The sequence below is a fragment of the Manis javanica genome, chromosome 17 (genome assembly GCF_040802235.1).
Source record: "Manis javanica isolate MJ-LG chromosome 17, MJ_LKY, whole genome shotgun sequence".
Taxonomy (NCBI): Eukaryota; Metazoa; Chordata; class Mammalia; order Pholidota; family Manidae; genus Manis; species Manis javanica.
In genome coordinates this window covers 2,034,268-2,054,056 of record NC_133172.1, presented here as the reverse complement: position 1 = coordinate 2,054,056, position 19,789 = coordinate 2,034,268, and the positions used below count along the sequence as shown (strand labels likewise).

Below are 19,789 nucleotides of genomic sequence, written 5' to 3'. Positions count from 1 at the left end.
CACAGGTTCCACGCAAGCAGGGCTTGAGGAGTGTGTTTTTTCCTGTATGAGCGCCTTCCCCCCTGCTGTCTTGCAAATGCCCACAGAGTGGGGGCTGAGTCTAATCGCCGGCATCCCCGGGGCCAAGCATACACCAGTGGCCAGAGTGCGTGCCGAATGAATGCTGGCCGGGTAGACGATGGATGGATGCTGGGTGGAAGGATAAGCGGGTGGAAGGATAAATGGATGGATGGTTGGATGGACGGATTTGAGTAGCTTTATTGACACGAACATCAGGTTGATTGTCTGTCTCCAGTGACACTTCCCATCGCTTTGCTCATCGCAGGGATCCGCGTCTACTGCCGAGTCCTCTCTCTGCTCCCTGCTTCCTGCTCGTGTTGGGATCCAGATGGCTAATGCTTCTGCTTCCGGTTGCAACTGAAGAAAAAAGTAAGAACTCTGAGAACTCCAACTTCGTATCCCCACAGCCAGCTGCTGTCCGGTTCCTTCAGATCTTAAGACCCCCTCAAGGGATTCTGAGCAAAGGTGGGACCTGGTACACAGGCTTCGTCTAGTAAAAGCAAGCCACCCCCATCTTTGCCTTCTATCGAGGCTCACAACCAAAAGAGTTGCCTTCTCTCGTCCTTTTTTGCCACTCAGTGGAGAGCTCTGATTAGGAAGAAAGAATGGTTGGGATATTTCCACCAGAGTCACATCCTTGCATAATTCTTGCTCTTCTCATGTTTGCATACACATATCTGTAAGAGAAACCCCTGAAAGGAAAGCGGCTGGGTCAAGGGCATAGGCATTTTGAAACGTGGACAGAGCTTTATGAAACGACCCCCATAAACAACCGGGAGGGGCTGTGTGGTTAGGCGCCTGGAACCCAGCAGGCTTCTCAGCTGTGAGCTTGGTGACCTTGCTGTTCCGGAGGCATCTGCCTTTTGCAGTTTGTATGTCCTTTCCCTTAGGTCTGCTGAGCCTCCAGGTGTTACGTGGGACGTGGTGACTGTCCTACTTGGCCCCTCTATATGTTTTTTGCTCCCTTGCACAGAAATAGAGTTATTAGCTTCTTTTAACGTTGAAAGAGACCGTAGATATCATCACACTTTCCATTCTCTATCATCACCAACCTCATGAGCTTTGTAAATGTTTAACTTTTGTTTTCATTCACCCAACAAATACTAATTAATATTAGGTACTCCGTGCTAAGTCCTATCCTAGGGGTTGGCGGTATAGCAAGGAACGAAACACAGGAATCTGTGCCTGCATCGAACTTGTGTTCTAATGAGAGGAGAAGGAAAACAAAATATAAGAAGTAGGTTAAACGTGCGTTGGATGGTGATGCGTCGTGTAGGGAGAGGGAAGTGCAGTGTGCGAGAGGCTGAAGAGGCTTCAAAGGGCGATCAGGGGATGTGACGTTCAGCAAAGACTCAGAGGAGGTGAAGGAGCCCGCCATGTGCACATCTGGGCAAAGGTGTTCCCGGCAGAGGAAACAGCACGTGCAAAGGCCCTGAGGCAGGAGAGTGCCTGGGGTCAAGCGACAGCCAGGAGGCAGCTTGCATCCCCCCTCTCATCTGAAGCTCAGAGCCCTGTTTATATCTGGGCCCCGTCCACTCCTTGATTCAGTGATCATTTCTGATTTCCTTTCCTCTTCCTTCCTTCCTTCCTTGCTTCTTTCCCTCTTCTTTCTCCTTTTTCTTCATTTTCACAAGAAACAAATGACTGCAAGGAAGAAGGTGAGTTGTGGACCCGTGCCCTTTAGCATCTTGAGGACAGGGAGTTCCTTCAGTCAGGGTTACGAGAAAGCCTTAAGATGCCAGGTAACCGAGAGCAGGGCTTCAGTACCGGAGAGGATGTCCTTCCGACGGGCAGCCCGCCCTTCAGGCCACTCCGCCCCTCTGTGCTGCTCCTGGGGATTGGGGAGGCCCAGCACGAGGAGGCGGGAGTGGGAAACATTCTTGTTTTTACCCAGTCCCTTCCCTTGCTTGCTGAATCCCCTCTTCCCTGTGGAAATTAGCAGGCAGGTCCTGAGTGACAGAAAAGTGTGGCTGAAAACCCAGAGAAAGGAAGCCAGATCAGGTGACCCAGATATCGGGGATAAGCCCTTCAAAATTGCTATGACTATTAAGCTCACAAACATAGATGAATAATTTCACCAGAGAATTATAATTTGTAAAACACATTCAATCAAATGGAAATTCTGGAATTGGAAAAAATATAAGTGAAATTAAGAAATCAATAGTTGGGAGTAACAGCAGAAAGCAACGTTAGCGAGCTGGAAAGCAGGTCAGAAGAACTTATTCCAGGAAAAACACCGTGGATAAAAGTACAGCAAGTACAGAAAAGAGCAGGCGGCATGTGAGGCCAGTGAGAAGTGGAGCCACACGTGAACTTAGCATTTCAGGAAGAGAAGCAAGACAAACTGAAGTCGAAGCAATTCTGAAGGGTTAATGGCTAAGAACTTTGTGTACGGACCAAAATAACCACCAGGCAACAGATTTTTTTTTTTTCCTTGCAAAGTGGTTTATTCTTACAAGTTATTGCTGGGAAAAGTCCTTCAAACAAAGCAGTGCAGTGAAAATGCCTTAGAGAAGTATAAGCTTTTCAGATTTCTTCACAAGTTTTAGTATGATTTTTATATGTTCATGCTTTTAAATAGCTGCTACTTCAGACGACAGTAACTCTTTGGGGTCTATTTTTATTTCCCAGTTTGTGATTTTTTTTTTTAAGTGGCTACTTCAAGACGGTGAACTGTTTTACTGTCTTTTCACTCTCTTTTTAGTTCCTCAATATGGGCATCCAGGCGCTCTAGAATATGATGAGACCTCAGTTCCTCCTCTTACAAAAATCTTGCAGCCATTGAACCAAGAGGAGATACAGGCCAGGGACACGAAGACATAAACTCTTCTTGGTCATTTATATTCTCAGAGACAGTGTCAGAAAAACTGGCTTCATTTGCATCTAGCCCTGCAGACAAAGAGTGCGTGTCACACAGAAAGTCAGAAGGCGAAGAGACGGTGGAGCTGTCAGGGCTGGTTTGAGGACTCTGGGGACCGAGGTCCCTGGAAATGGGCTCTATACCAGCTGACGCTTGTTCTCCTGGAGAATGAAGACCCGTGCGGAAGAGCTCAGCCTTTATTCCCTCAGGTCTGTGCTGGCCATGGGGTGGCTTCAACTCTGTACCCTTGAACTCAGGGGCTCTGCTGCGTGTGCGTCTTAAGATCCTATCATAGTTTTCTTTGCTCATCTGGGTTGAAATCTCCAGCTTAGATTTGCTATCCATCAAATCTTTGTGTAGTTGTTGATTTTCAGACACTAATTTATTGAATGCCTCAATATAATCCTCCTGGAGGTCTACTAGTGAATTCTCTTCTGCCTCATGTAAACCTAATTCCAATTTCATCACTGTTTCAGAAAGATGATGATTTTCTAGCTTGAGTGACTCCATCTGATCCAAAACCTCCTTACGCTCTTTTGCTTTTTCTTCTGCCTTTTGTATCTCTGCTTTGAGTCTCTTTTCCGTGTCAGAGGAAGAACTTTTGGCAGAAGCGATCATGATATCTCGCTTGGGTAACTCCCGAGTTAGCTGGGAGACTTCCATCTTCATCCCTTCTAGTACAGAACCGTGACTTTGCTCAGCCTGTAAAATTTGCCCTTTCAGCTTCTTAATCTCTGCCCTGTACTCATTGTTATATACTTCCATTTTCTTCAATTCTTCATATTTTTCCATTAGTTCTTGGCTCAGCTGTTTACATGTTGTGCTCACAGACTCCAAGCTGCTTTCTAGACGAGTCACCTCTGCTTGCAGAAGTTCTTTGGTATTGTGGGTCACATCCAGGTGGGAAAGCGCCTCGTCTGACTCCTCCTGCCCTTGACCCACGTACCTCCTTTCTGCCTGAGGCTCCTCCAGTGACCTGATGGCCGCTACTGTGTGCTGAGAGTCAGTCACCTTTAATTTTGCTGGTAGCTTTTTCTTTTGCATTCTTGCCTCGTGGAAATTTTCTTGTGACTGAAGAGCTGCCTTCAATTTTCTTTTTTCTTCCTGCAAAACCTCTAAAAGTTTCTCAGACTCCCTCAGTTTTTCTTCTTTTTGCCGCTGTTCTTGCATAACAGTCATACTAGTTCCAAGCAAGTCACTGACCCTCGTGGTGAGGCGCTCCATCTCCAGCTCACCGGCACAGACAGCGTCCCGGGCTCGCTCCAGCCTACTGCTCAGATGCTGAATTTCTGACTGTCTTGACAGTTCCACGGGCTCTAATTTCTGTTTCCGATCGGCAGGCTGAGCCCGAATTATCTCTGATCGTTCAGCCAGAGCCTTCCTTTGTGCCTCCAGAGAAGACACCTGTTGCTGATAACTCAAGCGCTGCTTCTCCCAGTCCAGTGATTTCTGACGAAATTCCTCTATTTTTCCAGTTAACCTTTCAATTTCAGACCGATTGTCCCTGTGATTTTTGATGCGCCTTTTCTGTAGCTTTTCATAGCTTCTCTTCAGTCTGCCCAGTTCTCCATGCGGTCTCTTCAGCTCCTGCTTGTACTGCGCGGCCATCTCGTGCTGGACCTCCTGGTGCCCTTCCACGTGCCGATGCGGTGCTCCGAGCTGTCCGCGGAGAGTTCTGAGTTCCCGATCCCGGAGGGCCGGGCGAGCCTCCATCACGCGCGTCCGCCGTCTCAGGAGCTCCCGCAGTGCTGCCTCGCAGGACGTCAGCGGTCCCCCGTCGCGTCCCCGATCCTGAGTCCCTCCCAGCAAGGCCTCCACCCCCTTCGTTCCGGCCGGAGCTGCGCGCCGGGCGCGGCCACATCTGCCGCCGCGGCGGGCCTGGTGGGCAGCCGGGCGCACGGGCCGCACGGGCCGCGGCCCCGCCACCAGGGCTGCCTCCGGACCGGGACCCCGCCGCCCCTCGGCCGTCCTGGCCGTTACCGGGCCGCCCCGAGCGCGGCCCCGAGCTTTCCGCCGACACCTCCAGGCAACGGATTCTTAAAGTTCTGAGAAGACCCCACGTGTTATGAATATCGAGAAAATTACTTCCAGGGACACTGACCCAAAAGGGTTGAAACCACAAAGAGAAAAACTTACCCCCCTTAATGCTCTAGGGACATTACATTTTCTCCCCCTTTTTTATTTGTATTTCCCAACGTTGTTTTTTTGTGTGTGTGTGTGCGGGAGAAAGGGGCCTGTTTAGACAGGTATGTTTTGTCAAAAATCCAGGAGTAGCAAAGTGAAAACCACCAGGTCAGTAAAATAATGTTTAGTAGGAGTTTATTATGCACATAAGAACGGTTCGTGTGCCGGGAGCTTTCAAATCCAAAGCTGACCTGAAGCTCGCACGTGACGGCTGTCGCAGGATGGTTTACACAGTGACAACCCGGAGGTGGTCTGCCCTTTACAGTGAGGGTCCTTGCAGAGAGGGGACTGCCTCCGCGTGACTGTCTGATACTGTTTCTTAGGAAGATGACTTATGTTTCTTTTACGATTATCAGAGACATTTACACAAACTAACGTGTTTTTTTTTTTTAATCAAATAAGCTGCATTTAATTTTGGCTTCCATGGCTTTCATGGTTTTGTCTACCATACTCTAGGGAAATTTCTAAGTCCAATCTCCACTTTGTATTTCATTTTCACAGTTTATTAGTAAAACTTTGAGGTTTTTGTGTGTAATATCTTCATAAAAATTCAAAATGAAAAAAGAAGAGAGGAGGAATATTGGGTGGTAAGAAAGACATTCACGTAGCACTGGGTGTGAAGGGAGGAGCCCACCCACTGAGAAGCAGGCCCTGAGGGGCTCTCACCCTCCGGGGTGGGTAGCGGGGAGGGACGTGGGGCAGGAGGCTGAGCAGGAATTTGGGGTTGGCTGGCAAGGCCAGCCCCTCGGCCAGGGAGAGGACAGGTGGGGACCTTGCCGCAATAGACAGAAACTTCAGTGCAGGAGGCTGATGGGGATGGGGTGGCGGATGTCAGAAGGGAGCTCTGGGCTGGGAGCGGAGATTTCTAGGCGGGGAGGGCCTTCGGGGTAAGCCGTTTCCAGGGCTTCTACCCAGCAAAGCTCCCCCCAGCCACCACACCCTCCAGGAAGCTGCCCAGGAGAAAGAACAGCTGGAATGTGTTGAAATGCGCCTATATGATGGTCACCTTCCTGTTTGTGTCCGACAATAAAGGGGACTGGGTAAGAAGGAGCTGGGACCTCAGGGTGGAGGGTGCAGGGAGAGGGACAGAGGGAGAGAGACGGCTGGACCACTGGGTGGGGGCCTCAGGGGGGCCAGGGGGCCGTCAGTGAAGGAGGGGGAGCTCTTACCCCAGCCCAGAGGAAGGACGGGCTCATGGAGGGGCTCCTGAAAGAGAGGCCGCCCCACTCCATGTGGACAGAACTAGCCACTGATGCGGGGATGGCGGGAGGCATTCCTGCAGAGGAAACGCTGTGTGTACCAGAGCAGACACTGTGAGTATGACTTGCAGAACGGCCAGTAGCCACTCATTCCCATGCATTCCTTCCTCAAATCTTTATGTGGGTAGCAAGTCTGTGTGAGATGCTGGGGACTCAGCAGCACAGGACTCACAAGGCCCCTGAGCTCGCATGGCAGGGGTGGTGGGACAAGTCCCAGAGAAAGGGGCCGCGCCAGGGGACACGTCATGAGCGTAGGGAACATGAGAGGCAAAGACCCGGAGGCAGAAATGCACTGTGTGCCATCAAGGAACCCAAGGAAATCTGCATGGGCTGAGGGGGGCAGAGGGACTCCGGGTCACCAAGGGGCTCCGTGGACCAGGGCAAGGAGGAGATTTTTATTCTATGTTGGTGTAGAGCCCATTGGTGATACCTGATCTGAGGCATGGGAGGATCGTTCTGGAAGCTGCACACAGACAGTGAATTGGAATCAGGGCAAGAGTGGAAGCAAGGAGACTGAGAGAAGGGGGTCTGGGTGGCCCAGCCAGGGTGTCTGGTGATGGTAGTGGAGCTCAGGGAGACCTTGCAGCCGTTCTACAAGGAGAAGCGCAAATGGCATGGGTGCGAGGGACGAGGAATGAAGGGCCATGGAGTTGAGCCCCGTGCTTGAGCTCGGTCAGACCAGGGGTTCCCAAATGGAGCGACTTTGCCACCCAGGGGGAGCTCAGCAGTGTCTGGGGACGTTCATAGTCATCAAAACGGGGGGAAGGTGCTCCTGGCGCCTAGTAGGGGAAGCCCAGTGAGGCCACCCCACATCCTACGGTGCCCAGAACAGGCCCCCATGACAAAGGACATTCAGGTCAAAATGTCAGTAGTGATGCGGTTGAGGAAGCCCAGGTCAGAGGACACTGTCACCCCTGCGGAGGAGGAGAACCTGCCGGGAGATGGTGCAGACCAGGGGAGCAGTGAGGGGGGCGCTGACGGAGCAGCAGGGAGAGGGGGCAGGAGGCGGCAGGAAGGAAGGGGGGGAGGAAGGACGCGGACTGTCCTCACCCCTGCCATTTCTCTCTCTTTCCACGTCGCCCCTCCGTCAGCCTCCCCAGGGTCACTGCCACCCTGTGGCCTAGATCTGGGCAGCAGGTGCGTCACAGCGGGGCCGGGTCTGCCCGCCGCTGGCTGGGAGGGCTGGGCCCCCCTGCCCGGTGTCGGTGTAGGAACCAGCCCCACGTGGGTCTGGACACTCCCACTGTAGGACTGTGCGGGGACCCCGAGTTCTCACCCTTCACCAGGGGAGCAGTGAGAGGGGGGCTGGCAGAGCAGCAGGGAGAGGGGGCAGGAGGCGGCAGGAAGCTTCCACTCAAGGCGGCCGAACAAGAGCATTACACATGGAGAGCAGAGGCATCCATCTATGAATTCATCACCCCAAAAGGAACCCCTGGGCCCGTAAGCAGTCTCTCCCCCCAGCCCCTGGAGACCTTTGGTCAGCTCTGTCTCCCTCCCTCTCTGGATCTGCCTGTTCTGGCCGTTTCGCCTCACCAGAATCAGGCACCATGTGGCCTTCTGTCCGGCTTCCCTCACGGGCATCATTCTCTAGGTCCCTCAGGGCCTCATCCTGCTTTGTGGCTGACTGGCTTCCCACTGCGTGAATGCGCCGCATTTTGTTTTCCCACTCATCAGCTGAAGGACTTTTGGGGTGTTCCCACCTATTGACTGTTGTGACTAGTGCTGCTGTGAACATTTGTGTACAAGTTTTTGTTTGAACACCTGCTTCTCATTCTCTTGGGTGCACACCTAGGTATGGTGATTCCATGTTTAATTTATTAAGGAACTCAATATATATATATAATATATATATTTAGCAACTACTCTATGATGGACCTGGATTGGTTAAAATTCTTAAATGGTGAATTTTATGTTATGTGGACTTTACCTCAAGTAAAAAATTTATATATATAAATGGCGCACAGGCTGGAGTCACCCTGGGGCTGTAGTCTGGGCACCCCTACACTAGACTGAGCCCTTTGGGAGCAAGAAGGCCATGTGACCTACTACTGGGACTCCAGTGCCCAGGGCAAACCTTTTATATTCACTCCTTGCCTCAGCCCTGCAGGGCTCCAGTGAGCCGTGTTGGGGGTACTGCCCGGCTGCCTCAGAAGAGGTCCCTGTGCTCAGGAGTGCGCCCTCTAGTGGGGTAGTGGGGGCGGGGGTAAACTAGCAACCACATGAGTTTCCTGGAAGGCCAGAGGGGTGCTGCCCGAGAGGAACTGGAGGTCGTGCTTCTTCCCACCGGTGGCAGGAAGAATCCCTCTCTGAAGAGGAGACGTTTGTGCTAAGGGCTGGGGAGGAGCCCGCCTGTTGAGATGCAGGGCTGTTTCAGGTGGTGGAGCAGCCTGGTGGGTTGGAAGGACCGGGCGGGGGGAGCACAGTGAGAGAGGAGAGTGGTCTAGCACACAAATTGATGCAAATACATTCCTCTCTCTTTTTTCCCTTAGAACCAATCCCTGTGGTTCTTTCTAGCCACCCTGCTCCATTTCATCTCAACCTTCAGGCGTCCTCCATCTTCTGAGTAGCCTCACCTCCTAGGAAGCACTGCCAAATGAATTGGGTCCTTTGAATAACACCTGTCTGCCCAGAGGTTGGAAGGGGCCATGAGAAGATAGGCCTGGAGAGCAGCTGAGTGAGCATATGCAGGCGTTCCCCACTTCTCTTCCAGGCTGTTCCTACAATAAACTGTTCCTACAATAAACTGTATACTTGTTGAAATGGTAGAATGCTCGGTTCTTCCATTCACCCAACATTGAGAATAATGTGTAGGGTGCCAAGACTCATAGATGTCATGTAATCCTAGCAATAAACCCATAAGGCCGTTGTATTATGCTGCCCACTTTATAGTCAACAAAACCGATGACTTGCACCCAAGCAAGTTCCAATAGTGGCAGAGCTGATTTCTGATCCAGATTTCACTCATTCATTCCAAGGTCTACTCTTTTGCATAAAGATTTGGGGATTCCCACTAAGGGCAGTGTACCCCGAGGGACATTTGGCAGCGTCTGGAGACATTTTGGGTTGTCACGACTGGCGGGCGGTATGGGGTGCTCCCGGCATCTAGTGGCGGAGCCCAGGGAAGCGGCTCAGCATCCTACGTGCACAGGACGACCACCATCCCAAGTACTCAGTCCCAAATGTCGCTGAGGTTGGCAAATATGGGTTCACTTTCTTCCTCTCCTCGCCAAACAGCGCGCAGGCAGGCCCCCAGCTAGGTCACCACTGTCTCCCTGGCAACTGGCCCTTCTAGGCGTTGAGTAACGACCTGCTGAGCGAATAAACGCTCAGCACTGCACCGTTCTCGGGGCCCCGAGCAGGCAGTGACCTTGTTTGCCGAAGACAGGCTGGAGCGGAGGGTCTAGGTGTCCAGCCAGATTGGAAACAAAAGATGAACAAACAAAACGAGAGAACGAATTCCAGCCAAGTCTCTGGGCACTTGGAAGACAGCAGGCCCCGGCCGACGGGGCTCCAGGCGTCACGACCACTAACGGACGCCCCGGACGCCCCGCCCACCATCCCAGGCGCATGCGCCCTCCGCCTCCTAGCTGGGCGTGGCGTGGGACTTCACCACGCAAGGGGCGGAGGCCGAGCGGGAGGGTTACCATGGTGGCCGCCGCGCGCTCAGAGACCCCCACCGTCTACCTCAAGTGGTGCCAGCTAAAGGAAGCCGAACGCCTGGGGCAGGAATGTTACTCATCCCATCAGCGGTGCTGTGGCTGGGCGATCACCGCCGATCCCGGGTGGGTCCGGCCAGTCCGGGGCAGGGGGCCATCTCCCTCGTCCTTCCCTGTCGTTTCCCCAGCAAACAGTGGTCGGTGAGAGCGTTTGCAAGCGCTGCCTACCCACGAATCATGCCTGGATGCAGGCATTTTTATCACAATCTATTTAGAAATAAGTGCGTCTCCCGTTCCTCTGTCCATTTGAGACTACAATGCCCAAAAGTCTCTGGGCCTCTCTGTCCCAGACATTCCGCCGAGGGTTGCCTTGGAGACAGCGAGACGCCGGAAGCTTGACGAATGAGGCAGGGCCAAACTGGCAGAAAGATTGCGATTGGTGGAGAGGCCGCACGGCTCCGTTAAAGGACCAGTCAGTATGCACATGCGCATTGCGGTAACCCCACGCTCATTCGCGGTCGGTGGAGTCCAGGGGTCCGTGAGCTTCCGTCACCTGGGTCGCATCGCAGGTCGGGCTGTGGGGAGGCCGAGCCTGCGCGTGGAGGCGCCCCGTGCTCGCTCCCAAGGCCAGAAGTGCAGGCCCCGAAGTGTGCTGGGAGGTGAGTGCGCCGCCCGCTTCCCCTCCCGGATTTCCAAAGGTGATTCCAGTTTCCTTGGTAACAGCCCTGCTCCCTCGCCTGTGACGTCATGACTCTGCTCGCTCGCCTGTGACGTCATAGCTTTCCCTGGGCGGTGAGAGAGCAGATTTGAAAGGGTCGTGGGTTTTGAGCCGCGCCCCCTTCTCTGGGCCGCCCACTCCGTGCCCGCAACCTCGGGAAGCGTGAGCCGAGGCCCCGATTTCCTTTTTGTGCAATGATCTTTAGAGCTCTTTCTGTGCTGCTTACTAGCCCTGAGACCCTGGGCGAGGTACACATGCCCCGTGCCTCAGTTTCCCCACCTAAAATAAGAACATAGAACTTAACCCGTAAGATTAAGGAGGCTTAGGACAATGCCCCGCACTCAAGGACCACCCAAGTGTTTGTGCCACAGCCATCTTTGAGGATTTGGACAAATACCCTGCCCCTCCCCCCCAGTGTGTTGGTCTGCAAACTGGGCTCACTGGGTTTCATGAGCGCGTCCCTTCTCAGCACGCAGCCCATGACTTTGTTCTTCCTGAGGGATGCTATAGGTTTTGGGGATGAGACACTGAGATTCCAGAAATCTGTCCTTGTCATGGCCACTGCTGCGTGACCCTGCTCGGCCCTCGTCCTTGACGAGTTCTGAGTTTCCTCGAGTGGAAATGATGGGGATGGACTTAAGACTTGAGCTTCTGGGCCAGGCACTGCCTCGACTTTGCTTGGTGACCTTGGGCAAAAAGCTGTCTGGTGCGACGTCGCCCCATCTGTAGAATAACAAGGGGCGCACAGCCGACTTGGGGTCTTTAGGTGCTAAAACTTTAGTCAGTCCTGTGTTCCATCGCCCCCACCCCAAACTTACCCTCCGTTCTCCGTGTGCAGTATCTTTGGCCTCCTGTCTTAGATATACCCTCACCATTGCCTATCAGTATTTGGTTTTCCAATTGTGTGCCAAAACTGGGCCTAGCCATGTTTCCCTTGCCTGTCTCTGAAATAAGAGTCTAACTCGGTTAGTGCCCCCTCGTGATCCCTGAAGGCATAAGACATTGGCAACACTGAATTGTGTGCCCAGGAAGTTATTTTTTTCAGTTCTCTCAGGGTTTCTGAACCATAGCTAGGGAATAAGCGTGGTGTATCAGCTCTGATGCTTACCAATCTCCCTTATATTAGGTTCTATCATTTATATATATATATTTTTTATTGGCAAATAAAATATACATGTTTAATGTGTACAACTTATGTAGAGATACATATGAATTATATATATACGTACACAAAGATTGTGAAATAATGACCACAGATAAGGTAATTAATACATAGGTTCTATCATTTTTAATTGTATTCATTGGTAGGACTATCTTTATGGCAAGTGATACTGGCTTGCCATTTGGGGGCAGTACAATGAAGTTTCATTTCAAAAATAAACTTTGTACATTCAATGGCTCTCAGTCTTGGTTGTACACCAGAAACACTTGAGCTGTAAAAAAATATTATGCTGGCCCCACCTCTGGAGATGGGTTCAGATTGTCTTGGTTGTAGCCCAGGGCATTGTTTTAAAAACTCAAAAGACTCATATGTAGGAAGATTGAGAAACACAAATAAGACCATCTGTGAAGGTCTGCTGTGCTCAACATTAATTAATGTTTCATTCCTAAAGCCTCACGAGGTCTTTGTCCCACCTTCGGTTTCCTTCATTCAGTTACTAACCCTTTCACCTAAACTAGTGCAGTCTTGTCTAGTTAACCCTTCACATCAGCTAACAGCCTGGGGAAGACTATTTCCCTGTGGAAGCCGCTTGGAGACGCTCTTCCAGCTCGTACAAGCTGCGGGTTCTGGCCCCGAGGCTCTGAATATTTGTACCCGCTACCCCCTCATTGCCACTGTGATGGCGTTTGAAGGCGGGGCCTTTGGGAGGTGACTGGGTCTGGATAAGGTCATGGGGTGGGGCCCATGCAATCCTTATTTGGTCTGAACCCGGCACCCACCCGGGAGGCAGGAATTCAAGTCCATACTTATAAACGGGTCTCTGAGGCGCGTAATCCCTGAGCCATTAGGAGGTGGAACTGGGATAAACGTATTTGGCGCTCCGCCCCCAGCGCGCCCCTTGTGCACATCGATATGATAATCTGGGAAAAGGGGCGCACCCAAGAACTGGGTTGTTTTTTTTTTTCTTTTCCTCTTTGGAACCCCTGTGGCATGATGGGTGCATTTTCAAACTTTCAGCAGGAGCCACTTAGCTGGAGGCACCAGAACCGGGCCATTTCTGGAGAGTAACCCCAGAGGGCATGATGGAGGTCTCTCAGCGCGCCGAGCCCCGAGAGGCCTGGAGGCAGGACGCGGCCGACGACCAAGAGCCGCTCCTGGGGGAGCTGACCATCGTGGAGGACGAAGGCCCCCGATGTTACGGGCTCGGGAGAACGGGCAGCCGGCCTGTCAGTCAGTCCGGGAAAACCGCAGAGGGGAGCCCGCAGCGCTGCGCGGTCTGCGGGAAGAGCGGCGGGCAGCGCTCGGACCTGCTCAGCCACCCGAGGATCCCCTCCGGGAAGGGGCCGCTCCGGTGCAGCGAGTGCGGCGAGAGGCGCAGCCCGAGCACGCGCCCGGCGCGCCCCCGGAAGGCCCTCGGGCCGCAGAGGCCGCACGGCTGCGGGGACTGCGGCAGGGCCTTCGGCTCGCCCGGCGCGCTGCAGCGGCACCAGCGCCTGCACACCGGCCAGCGGCCCTTCGCGTGCGCCGTGTGCGGCAAGGCCTTCACCCAGCGCCCCTACCTGGCGCAGCACCTACGCGTGCACTCGGGCGTGCGGCCCTTCGTGTGCGAGCGCTGCGGCAAGGCTTTCGGCAAGTGCGCGCACCTGGCGCGCCACCGCGGGACGCACGCGTGTGCCCGGGCGCGGCTCGGTGGGGCGCCCGACGCGGAGGCGGCGCCAGCGCAGCCTCGGCGCCAGCACACCGGCTAATTCGCGTCCCAAACGGCGGGCGGCGCCTTGCCGGGCCCCGCGGAGACACGGCGGGTGGGAGGGATTAGAGGCAGGGAGGCCGCTGCAGAGCCTTCTTTAGAGGCCTCATTATGCCCCCCTCTGAAAGGAGTATCGGAGAGCCTTGTTATTGCCAACCTCGGAGTTCCTATGCCCCTTCCTTGGACGCTGGACGTGAGCGTGTAGGGGTCTGCGGCACTCGGCCCCTGGCTGCGCCTCCCCGCGCGGGCTCCTGCTCTGGGCAGGAGGGGCAAGGAGGTCGGTGTGCTGCTTCAGAACGGCCCAGTGGAGGCGGGACCACGGGGCCCGGGTTCCCTTTCGGCCCCTGTGTGCATGTGGGTAAATAGCCCTTGTCCGCCCCGCGCTGTGTGTGTCCAGGCTCTGCTCCAGGGCTTGACGGAGGAAGTGCGTGGAATCCTTGCACCTCCCCTGCCTGGTGCTGTCAGCACCTGTGTGGGGAGCCCGGGGTCCAGGGTCACGACCCTAGGACGACCAGGATGGTCGCCTCGGCAGCTGGGCGCCAGGAGCTGCCCCGTCAACTAGACACCCAGGAATCAAGATGAGGCTCCCTGACCCCTTGTCAGACCCGCAGTGGCACCCTCTCATTTGCTTCTTCTGGCAGCCTCCTGGGGCTTGGTCTCGTCCCAGGCCCCCAGAAGGAAATCACGGGGTGAAACAGCCCAGCCCAGAATGCTGGCCCTGCAGGCTTCTGCCGGCTCTTTGGGGGCCGGGCCCAGGGCCGCTGGCGGACCGAAGTGGTGGTCCTTACAATTCTCGGATCGTGAGTGGGGAACCTGAGGGGTGGCGGGGTCCAGGATGCCCAGACCATACGCAGTGCCCGGGAAGCTGCTGTTCACTTCCTGAGAAAGAGGAGATGGGGTGCTGGGTCTTCTGAACCTTGATCATGGGTCAGCACAGTAATCTCTTGGCCTCGCAGTCTGCTGGAGAGTAAGAATTCGGTTGGCTTTTGTTGTCGGCTTCTGGGAGGGCATCCTGGAGCCCTTTAAACACCCAGTGCTGGGGGAGCTTCTGTTAACTCCAGTGGCCCGTCGACCCCTCCTGGGGGTGTGCCGAAAGGGGCCTCTAGGTGGGCCCGGGTCAGTTCCAGGGTAGGGGCTGGTGAGACCTCTAGCTGGAAAGGGCAACTAGAGGGTCTGGGCTTTGGGCCACCTGGTGAACCCACACCTGGGGGGGAGGGGTGCGGGGCTGGGGACAGAGCTTGTCAGGTGGACGTGTTTGAGCTAAAGGCAATTAAGACCCTGCAGGGTTCAGCAGCGTTTGCCCAAATACCTAGAAAAGCCTAGTTGGAGTCTTTTCCAGGGTAACAGTCATTATCAGAGATCATTTTTCCGAGTGACCCACGTGTACCGCAGGGCAAACATCACAAGCCTGCTCTCCATTGCCCTGGCAGTGCCCTGCCCCCTCTGAAGCCTCCCATCGGTTCCTTAGGCCAGGATGGCATATAGTCCTCATTTTACCTGTTTTGGAAGCTCTCTTGTATATGGGGTTCCCATACAAACAAAATTAAATTTGTTTTCTCCTGTTAATCTGTCTCATGTCCATTCTTAGACCAACCAGAAGAACCTTTGAGAGATAAAGTCTTGCCTCACCAACCTGTCCTTTGTAAGAAAACTGTAACCATAAGTAGAGTTCTTTCCTGAGTTCTAAGAGTCATTCCAGCAAGTTCTCAAACCTGAGGGGATGGTGAGAGTAAGTGGAAACCTCCAAATCCGTAGCCAGTTTGGGCAGAAGTGAGGGAGCGCTGGGGTGCCCGCCTGCTGTCTGCAGCCCAGGGCATCCTGCACCCTCCACCCGAGAAGTCTGGTCCAAAATGACCTTTTCCCTCTAATGTTAACATTTTATTACTATTTTTGTTTCTTCCCACATTAGGCCTGACCTGGAATTAGGCCGGTGGTCAAACCGCAGTGCCTGGGCTGAGGGTGGGGTGGCAAGGTGTGGCGTTACCACCTGTTACCACCTGTTGCCCCCTCCAACCTCCCACCCTGAACAAGTGGCCCTAAAATCCGGCGGTGGCCACTGCTCTAGACCAGCCTCGGCTGCATGAGTGCGGCGGCGGCCTGCCCGTTCTGAGTGTTTGCCGTGCACAGGACCAAACGCTGAGACCTGGGCCTCACTGCACTCCCCAGCCGGCCGCTCAGAGGGGCAGGCGGGAAGGTCATCTCTCCTCGGCCAGGTTTTCTGGCTGGTCTCATTAAATTGGTACAAGACAGATGAGCAGGAGGAAAACAGTTTAATAATGTGTATTGTGTACATGGGAGGGACCCAGGAAAATGAGTAACGAAGAAATGGTCGGCAGCCGTCACCTCAGATAGCATTTTGGCCAAAGACAAAGGCTTGTGGAGGTCACCAGGAAAGGTGCAGCAAACCCGACCGGTTATGCAGATTAAGTCCCGACCTGCACCGACACCTTTCAAGAGACTTTCTTATAAATGCCAATGTCTCTTAGGAAACGTCGACTGAAAGGTTTTTAGAGCTTCTCTGTGTCAGCAGTTTCTTAAAACTAGAGCTTAAAATAATAAATATGCCGAAAGGGCCCATCTTGGGCGGGTCAAAATTTGTCCCCCACCCCCACCATCAGCGCTTTCTTCCCGCCCCTGCTCCTGGGCAGCGCGCGGCCCGGATAGGAGTTTGCGCCCCGGGTCCTGCCTGGATGTGGCTCCTCCCCAGGCACCCCCCGCCCCGCGCGGAGCCGTTGGCGTTTCTAGGCCTCACGTGTAAAAGGCCTGGGGCGCAGTTTTCTTCAAAGCGGCTAGTACACCCTTGCTTTTAAATGACACATTACCTGCTTGATAGAGTCTCTAGCAGCCAACGAGGGCGGCCACACACGACTACTCATTGTGTGCTGAGGCGTGTAAAGCGCTTATTTTCCTAAACTTTCGCTGCGTCCTCGTGCATGCAGTTTACTCCGACGATCCCCATTTCCCTAGTAGGACCACCGAGCGGAGCGGGCAGAGGAAGATGGCCCCGTACATCCCCCAACGTCAGAATCCCCGTTAGCCACGTAGTTTTCCTACCGCTGGTATTATCATGATCACATAGCAATATACATGTCTGATTTGTAATAAATACTGGTCTTCATCCGCATTCCAGGCCCAGCGCTCCTAAAACCCCTCCTAGATTCGAGAGATGAAGGTGCCTTTTTTATGTTAATAGCTGACTTGGAAAGCACCACAGGATGGGGGCTGGTTGCCAAGGCAACCAACCTCTTGATCAGGGGATTGGAACTTTCCAGCTGAATCCATCTCCCTGGCCAACGGCTTAATCACACCTGTGTAGCGAAGCTTCCACCGAAACCCAAAAGGGGCGGTGGTGCTCGGAGTCTCCGGGGTGGTGGGCAGGCTGGGAGGGTGGGAACCCGTCGCCCTCTCCCATACCTGGCCGAATGCACCTCTTCCATCTGGCTGTACCTGAGTTTTACCCTTTCATAATAAACCAGCGATCTACCAAGTGAAATATTTCTCCGAGTTAGGTGAGCGGCCCTAGCTAATTAATTGAACCCGAGGAGGGGGTCGTCGGAACCTACAGTCTGTAGCTGGTGGATCAGAAGCACCAGTGCCAACCTGGACTTAGACTAGCATCTGAAGGGGCAGCCTTGGAGGACGGAGCCCTCCCCCTGTGGGAGCCGATGCCATCTCCAGGTGGCGTCGGAATTGAGTTAAATTGTAGGACGCCCAGGCAGCGTCAGAGATTCGTGGTGTGTGAAAAAATCACGCATTGTGATCGGGATCAGATCAGATCGCGTAAGCCCTCTCTGGCGCCTGCGTCCTTGGATCCCTAGGCCCCTTTATGATTCTGAACAAAACCGTGACAGAGTAGCCGCTAAATTAAGGCACAGTCTAGTCTATCCTAGTTGCAAAGTTTACAGCAACCTGTCCTTTAATCTCTTGCACTTTGGAAATCACCACCCGGGGGTGGGGACGCGGGTCCCCATCCCAGAGACTGGGCTCCATTCAGCCCCAGGTGGCGCTGGGCCGGTTTTTAAAACATAATATTCCAAAGAAATTAGCGAATGCTAAGGTGGTGATCATATTGCAATATAGAAACGCATCAAAGCACATTATATCTCTACACATAAACGCACGCAATGGTGTTATGTCGGCTATATTTCAATAAAGCTGGAGGAAAAAAAAGGAAAGATAAGTGGGTGTCAGCGGCATCTCGCAGTCCTCGGGGACGGGGCGGGGCTGGCAGGGGTCAAAGGAAAGGGCAGCCGTGAGGGTGTGGAAAGAGCTACCGGAGGAGAAGCGCTGCCTCCCAGAGGACCAGGGGCGAGTAAGCGCTTCCGTCCCCCAAGCTGGGGCGGGGCAGGGACGGCTTCCGGGAAGCAGTGCAGGGAGGTCTAAAGGGGGGAGAGGGGGAGGGCGAGGATGGGTGACGCGGTGCATCCCCTGCCCACGTCCGTGCCCAGAACACGGGCTGCAAGCGGCTGGGAAATGCAGCCTGGACTCAGCCGCGGGCCAGCTGCAAGGCAGGGTCCTTTCCCGGAGGAGAAGGCCCGACGCCGGCAGCCACCAGCAGAGGTGCTGGTCCAATGCGTCCACTAATGATACCCCCGCCATAATAAAAACAGCTAATGCCACTTGCTGAACCCACATACTCCCCCAACCCAGAGATGCTTTGCCCGTCTTATAAATGGGGACCGTGCGTGGCAGCCTCTCGGTGAGCCTCAGTTCCCTCGGTGCGCTGACACGCCAGGCTCCCTCCCCGCACTCACTGGGGCGCACGCGTGCGCGCCGCTCCCCCGAGCGCCCGGGTAGTGGGAAGACTCCCGCGCCCCTCGGGTTTGGGCCGCGCGCGGCCGCGGTGCCACCTGGTGGCCACACCCCGCAATTGCCGGCGGGGCGCAGCCGGGCACTGCTCCGCGCCGGCGGACCGGGCACGTGACGCGAGGGAGGGGCGGCTGGTGTGAGCCGCAGGCAGCGGCGGGGCCTGGGGAGGATTGGGGAGCCGTCCCACTCCCCAGCCCAGGGCTCCGTGTGGGGATGCGGACGCAGAATTCCCCTAGATTGTGTTTTTTCCCACCTAGAAATCCCAATTCATGTGGAACGTGTCTCTGTTTTTAGAGATGGACTCCAATCAAAATTGTTTTGCAAGCACTATGTTGACCAAGCACGCCTGGCGGCCGCGGCCCACCGCTTTGCGGCATTTCCTCTACGCTGTATGGTCTTACGGGATTCTATTGGTCAATGTTCCCGCACCCCCTGCTTTTGGTGGCTTTGGTGGTTAGTTACATGTCCGCTTGACCACCCGGTGCTCAGAGGCCTGGGAAAACGTGATTTCTGGGTGCGTCTGTGACGGTGTATCCGGAGACCAGCATTTGAATCCGCAGGCGGAGCCAGGCCGGTGGTCCTCCCAGGAGCGGGTGGACGGGAGGGCATCTTGCAGTCTGTTAAGGGTCTGAATGGGTCAAAGGTGCAGGAGGGGTGAATCCTCTCTGACCCGCTGGCTGAGCTGCACGTGGCCTGTGCAGAGGGTGGATAGCCTGTCTTCTCAGCCTCCACAACCGCAGGAGCCAGCTCCTCATAATAAATCCCTGTACAGACTAGATCCTATCGGGTCTGTTTCCCGGGAGGGCCCTGTCTCGCACAGTGGCTTTCTGTTCAATGCCTGTGCTGTGCCCCACGCTTCACCAGCGTTGTTCTCATGTCGTCTTCCCTGCGAATCACAGAACACTAGTAATCATCTCAGCTGTCAACGTGAGAATAAGGACCCCAACGACAGGCAAATGAGGGTTTATTTGGATCAAAGAATTGCAGTCGGGGAGCGCAGATTCCTGCAGTAACCAGAAAAGCTTCCCTCTGGTGGGGTGCGGGCAAGGGTTTTTGAGAAGGGGGGCAGGGGGAGCGATTGTATGACTAGGATGAAAAGGAGAACAACTGTCAGTTGGTGCTAACAGGCTGAGCACCACGGGTCACACACTGACGGACTCTTGGTGTTAGCAAACAAGACTATTCCAGGATGCTTAGTTAGCTCTTCAGAAAGTCCACAGTCCGAATGCCTGTTCTGTCGGCTTTGCAGACAATTGCTTGTAAAACAATCGCCACTTCTGCCCAGTGGCTCCGTCCAGTTTTGGCCCAGTTCAAAGGCAGGTAGGCCGTTTCCG

The 19,789-nt window shown here is 54.4% G+C and overlaps 2 protein-coding genes across 6 annotated transcripts; one reads left to right on the top strand and one right to left on the bottom strand.

Annotated features, from left to right (window-relative positions):
- Positions 1-2,634: 2,634 nt before the first annotated feature.
- On the bottom strand, positions 2,635-4,646 carry LOC108383761 (centrosomal protein of 63 kDa-like). 4 transcript variants are annotated; one of them, XM_037026068.2, is made up of 3 exons: positions 3,897-4,646; positions 3,359-3,758; positions 2,635-2,884 (listed from the first exon to the last, which is right to left on the bottom strand). In XM_037026068.2, exons 1-3 carry the CDS (start codon positions 4,631-4,633, stop codon positions 2,822-2,824), a joined length of 1,200 nt encoding a protein of 399 aa, XP_036881963.2. In that variant the 5' UTR covers positions 4,634-4,646; the 3' UTR covers positions 2,635-2,821. The 4 variants fall into 4 exon arrangements, with proteins under 4 accessions (XP_036881963.2, XP_073082817.1, XP_073082816.1 ...); XM_073226716.1 differs by having other exon boundaries at positions 3,359-4,646; XM_073226715.1 differs by having other exon boundaries at positions 2,635-3,758.
- A 4,543-nt stretch (positions 4,647-9,189) lies between these two features.
- Positions 9,190-16,226, top strand: LOC108383760 (uncharacterized). 2 transcript variants are annotated; one of them, XM_037026072.2, is made up of 2 exons: positions 9,190-10,678; positions 12,920-16,226. In XM_037026072.2, exon 2 carries the CDS (start codon positions 12,979-12,981, stop codon positions 13,645-13,647), a length of 669 nt encoding a protein of 222 aa, XP_036881967.1. In that variant the 5' UTR covers positions 9,190-10,678; positions 12,920-12,978; the 3' UTR covers positions 13,648-16,226. The 2 variants fall into 2 exon arrangements, with proteins under 2 accessions (XP_036881967.1, XP_036881966.1); XM_037026071.2 differs by having other exon boundaries at positions 9,194-10,678; positions 12,917-16,226.
- Positions 16,227-19,789: the final 3,563 nt, after the last annotated feature.

Excerpts from the sequence above, each read along its gene's own strand:
- LOC108383761 (XM_073226714.1), bottom strand. The coding sequence starts at position 4,633 with ATGGAGGCTCGCCCGGCCCTCCGGGATCGGGAACTCAGAACTCTCCGC.
- LOC108383760 (XM_037026072.2), top strand. The coding sequence starts at position 12,979 with ATGATGGAGGTCTCTCAGCGCGCCGAGCCCCGAGAGGCCTGGAGGCAG.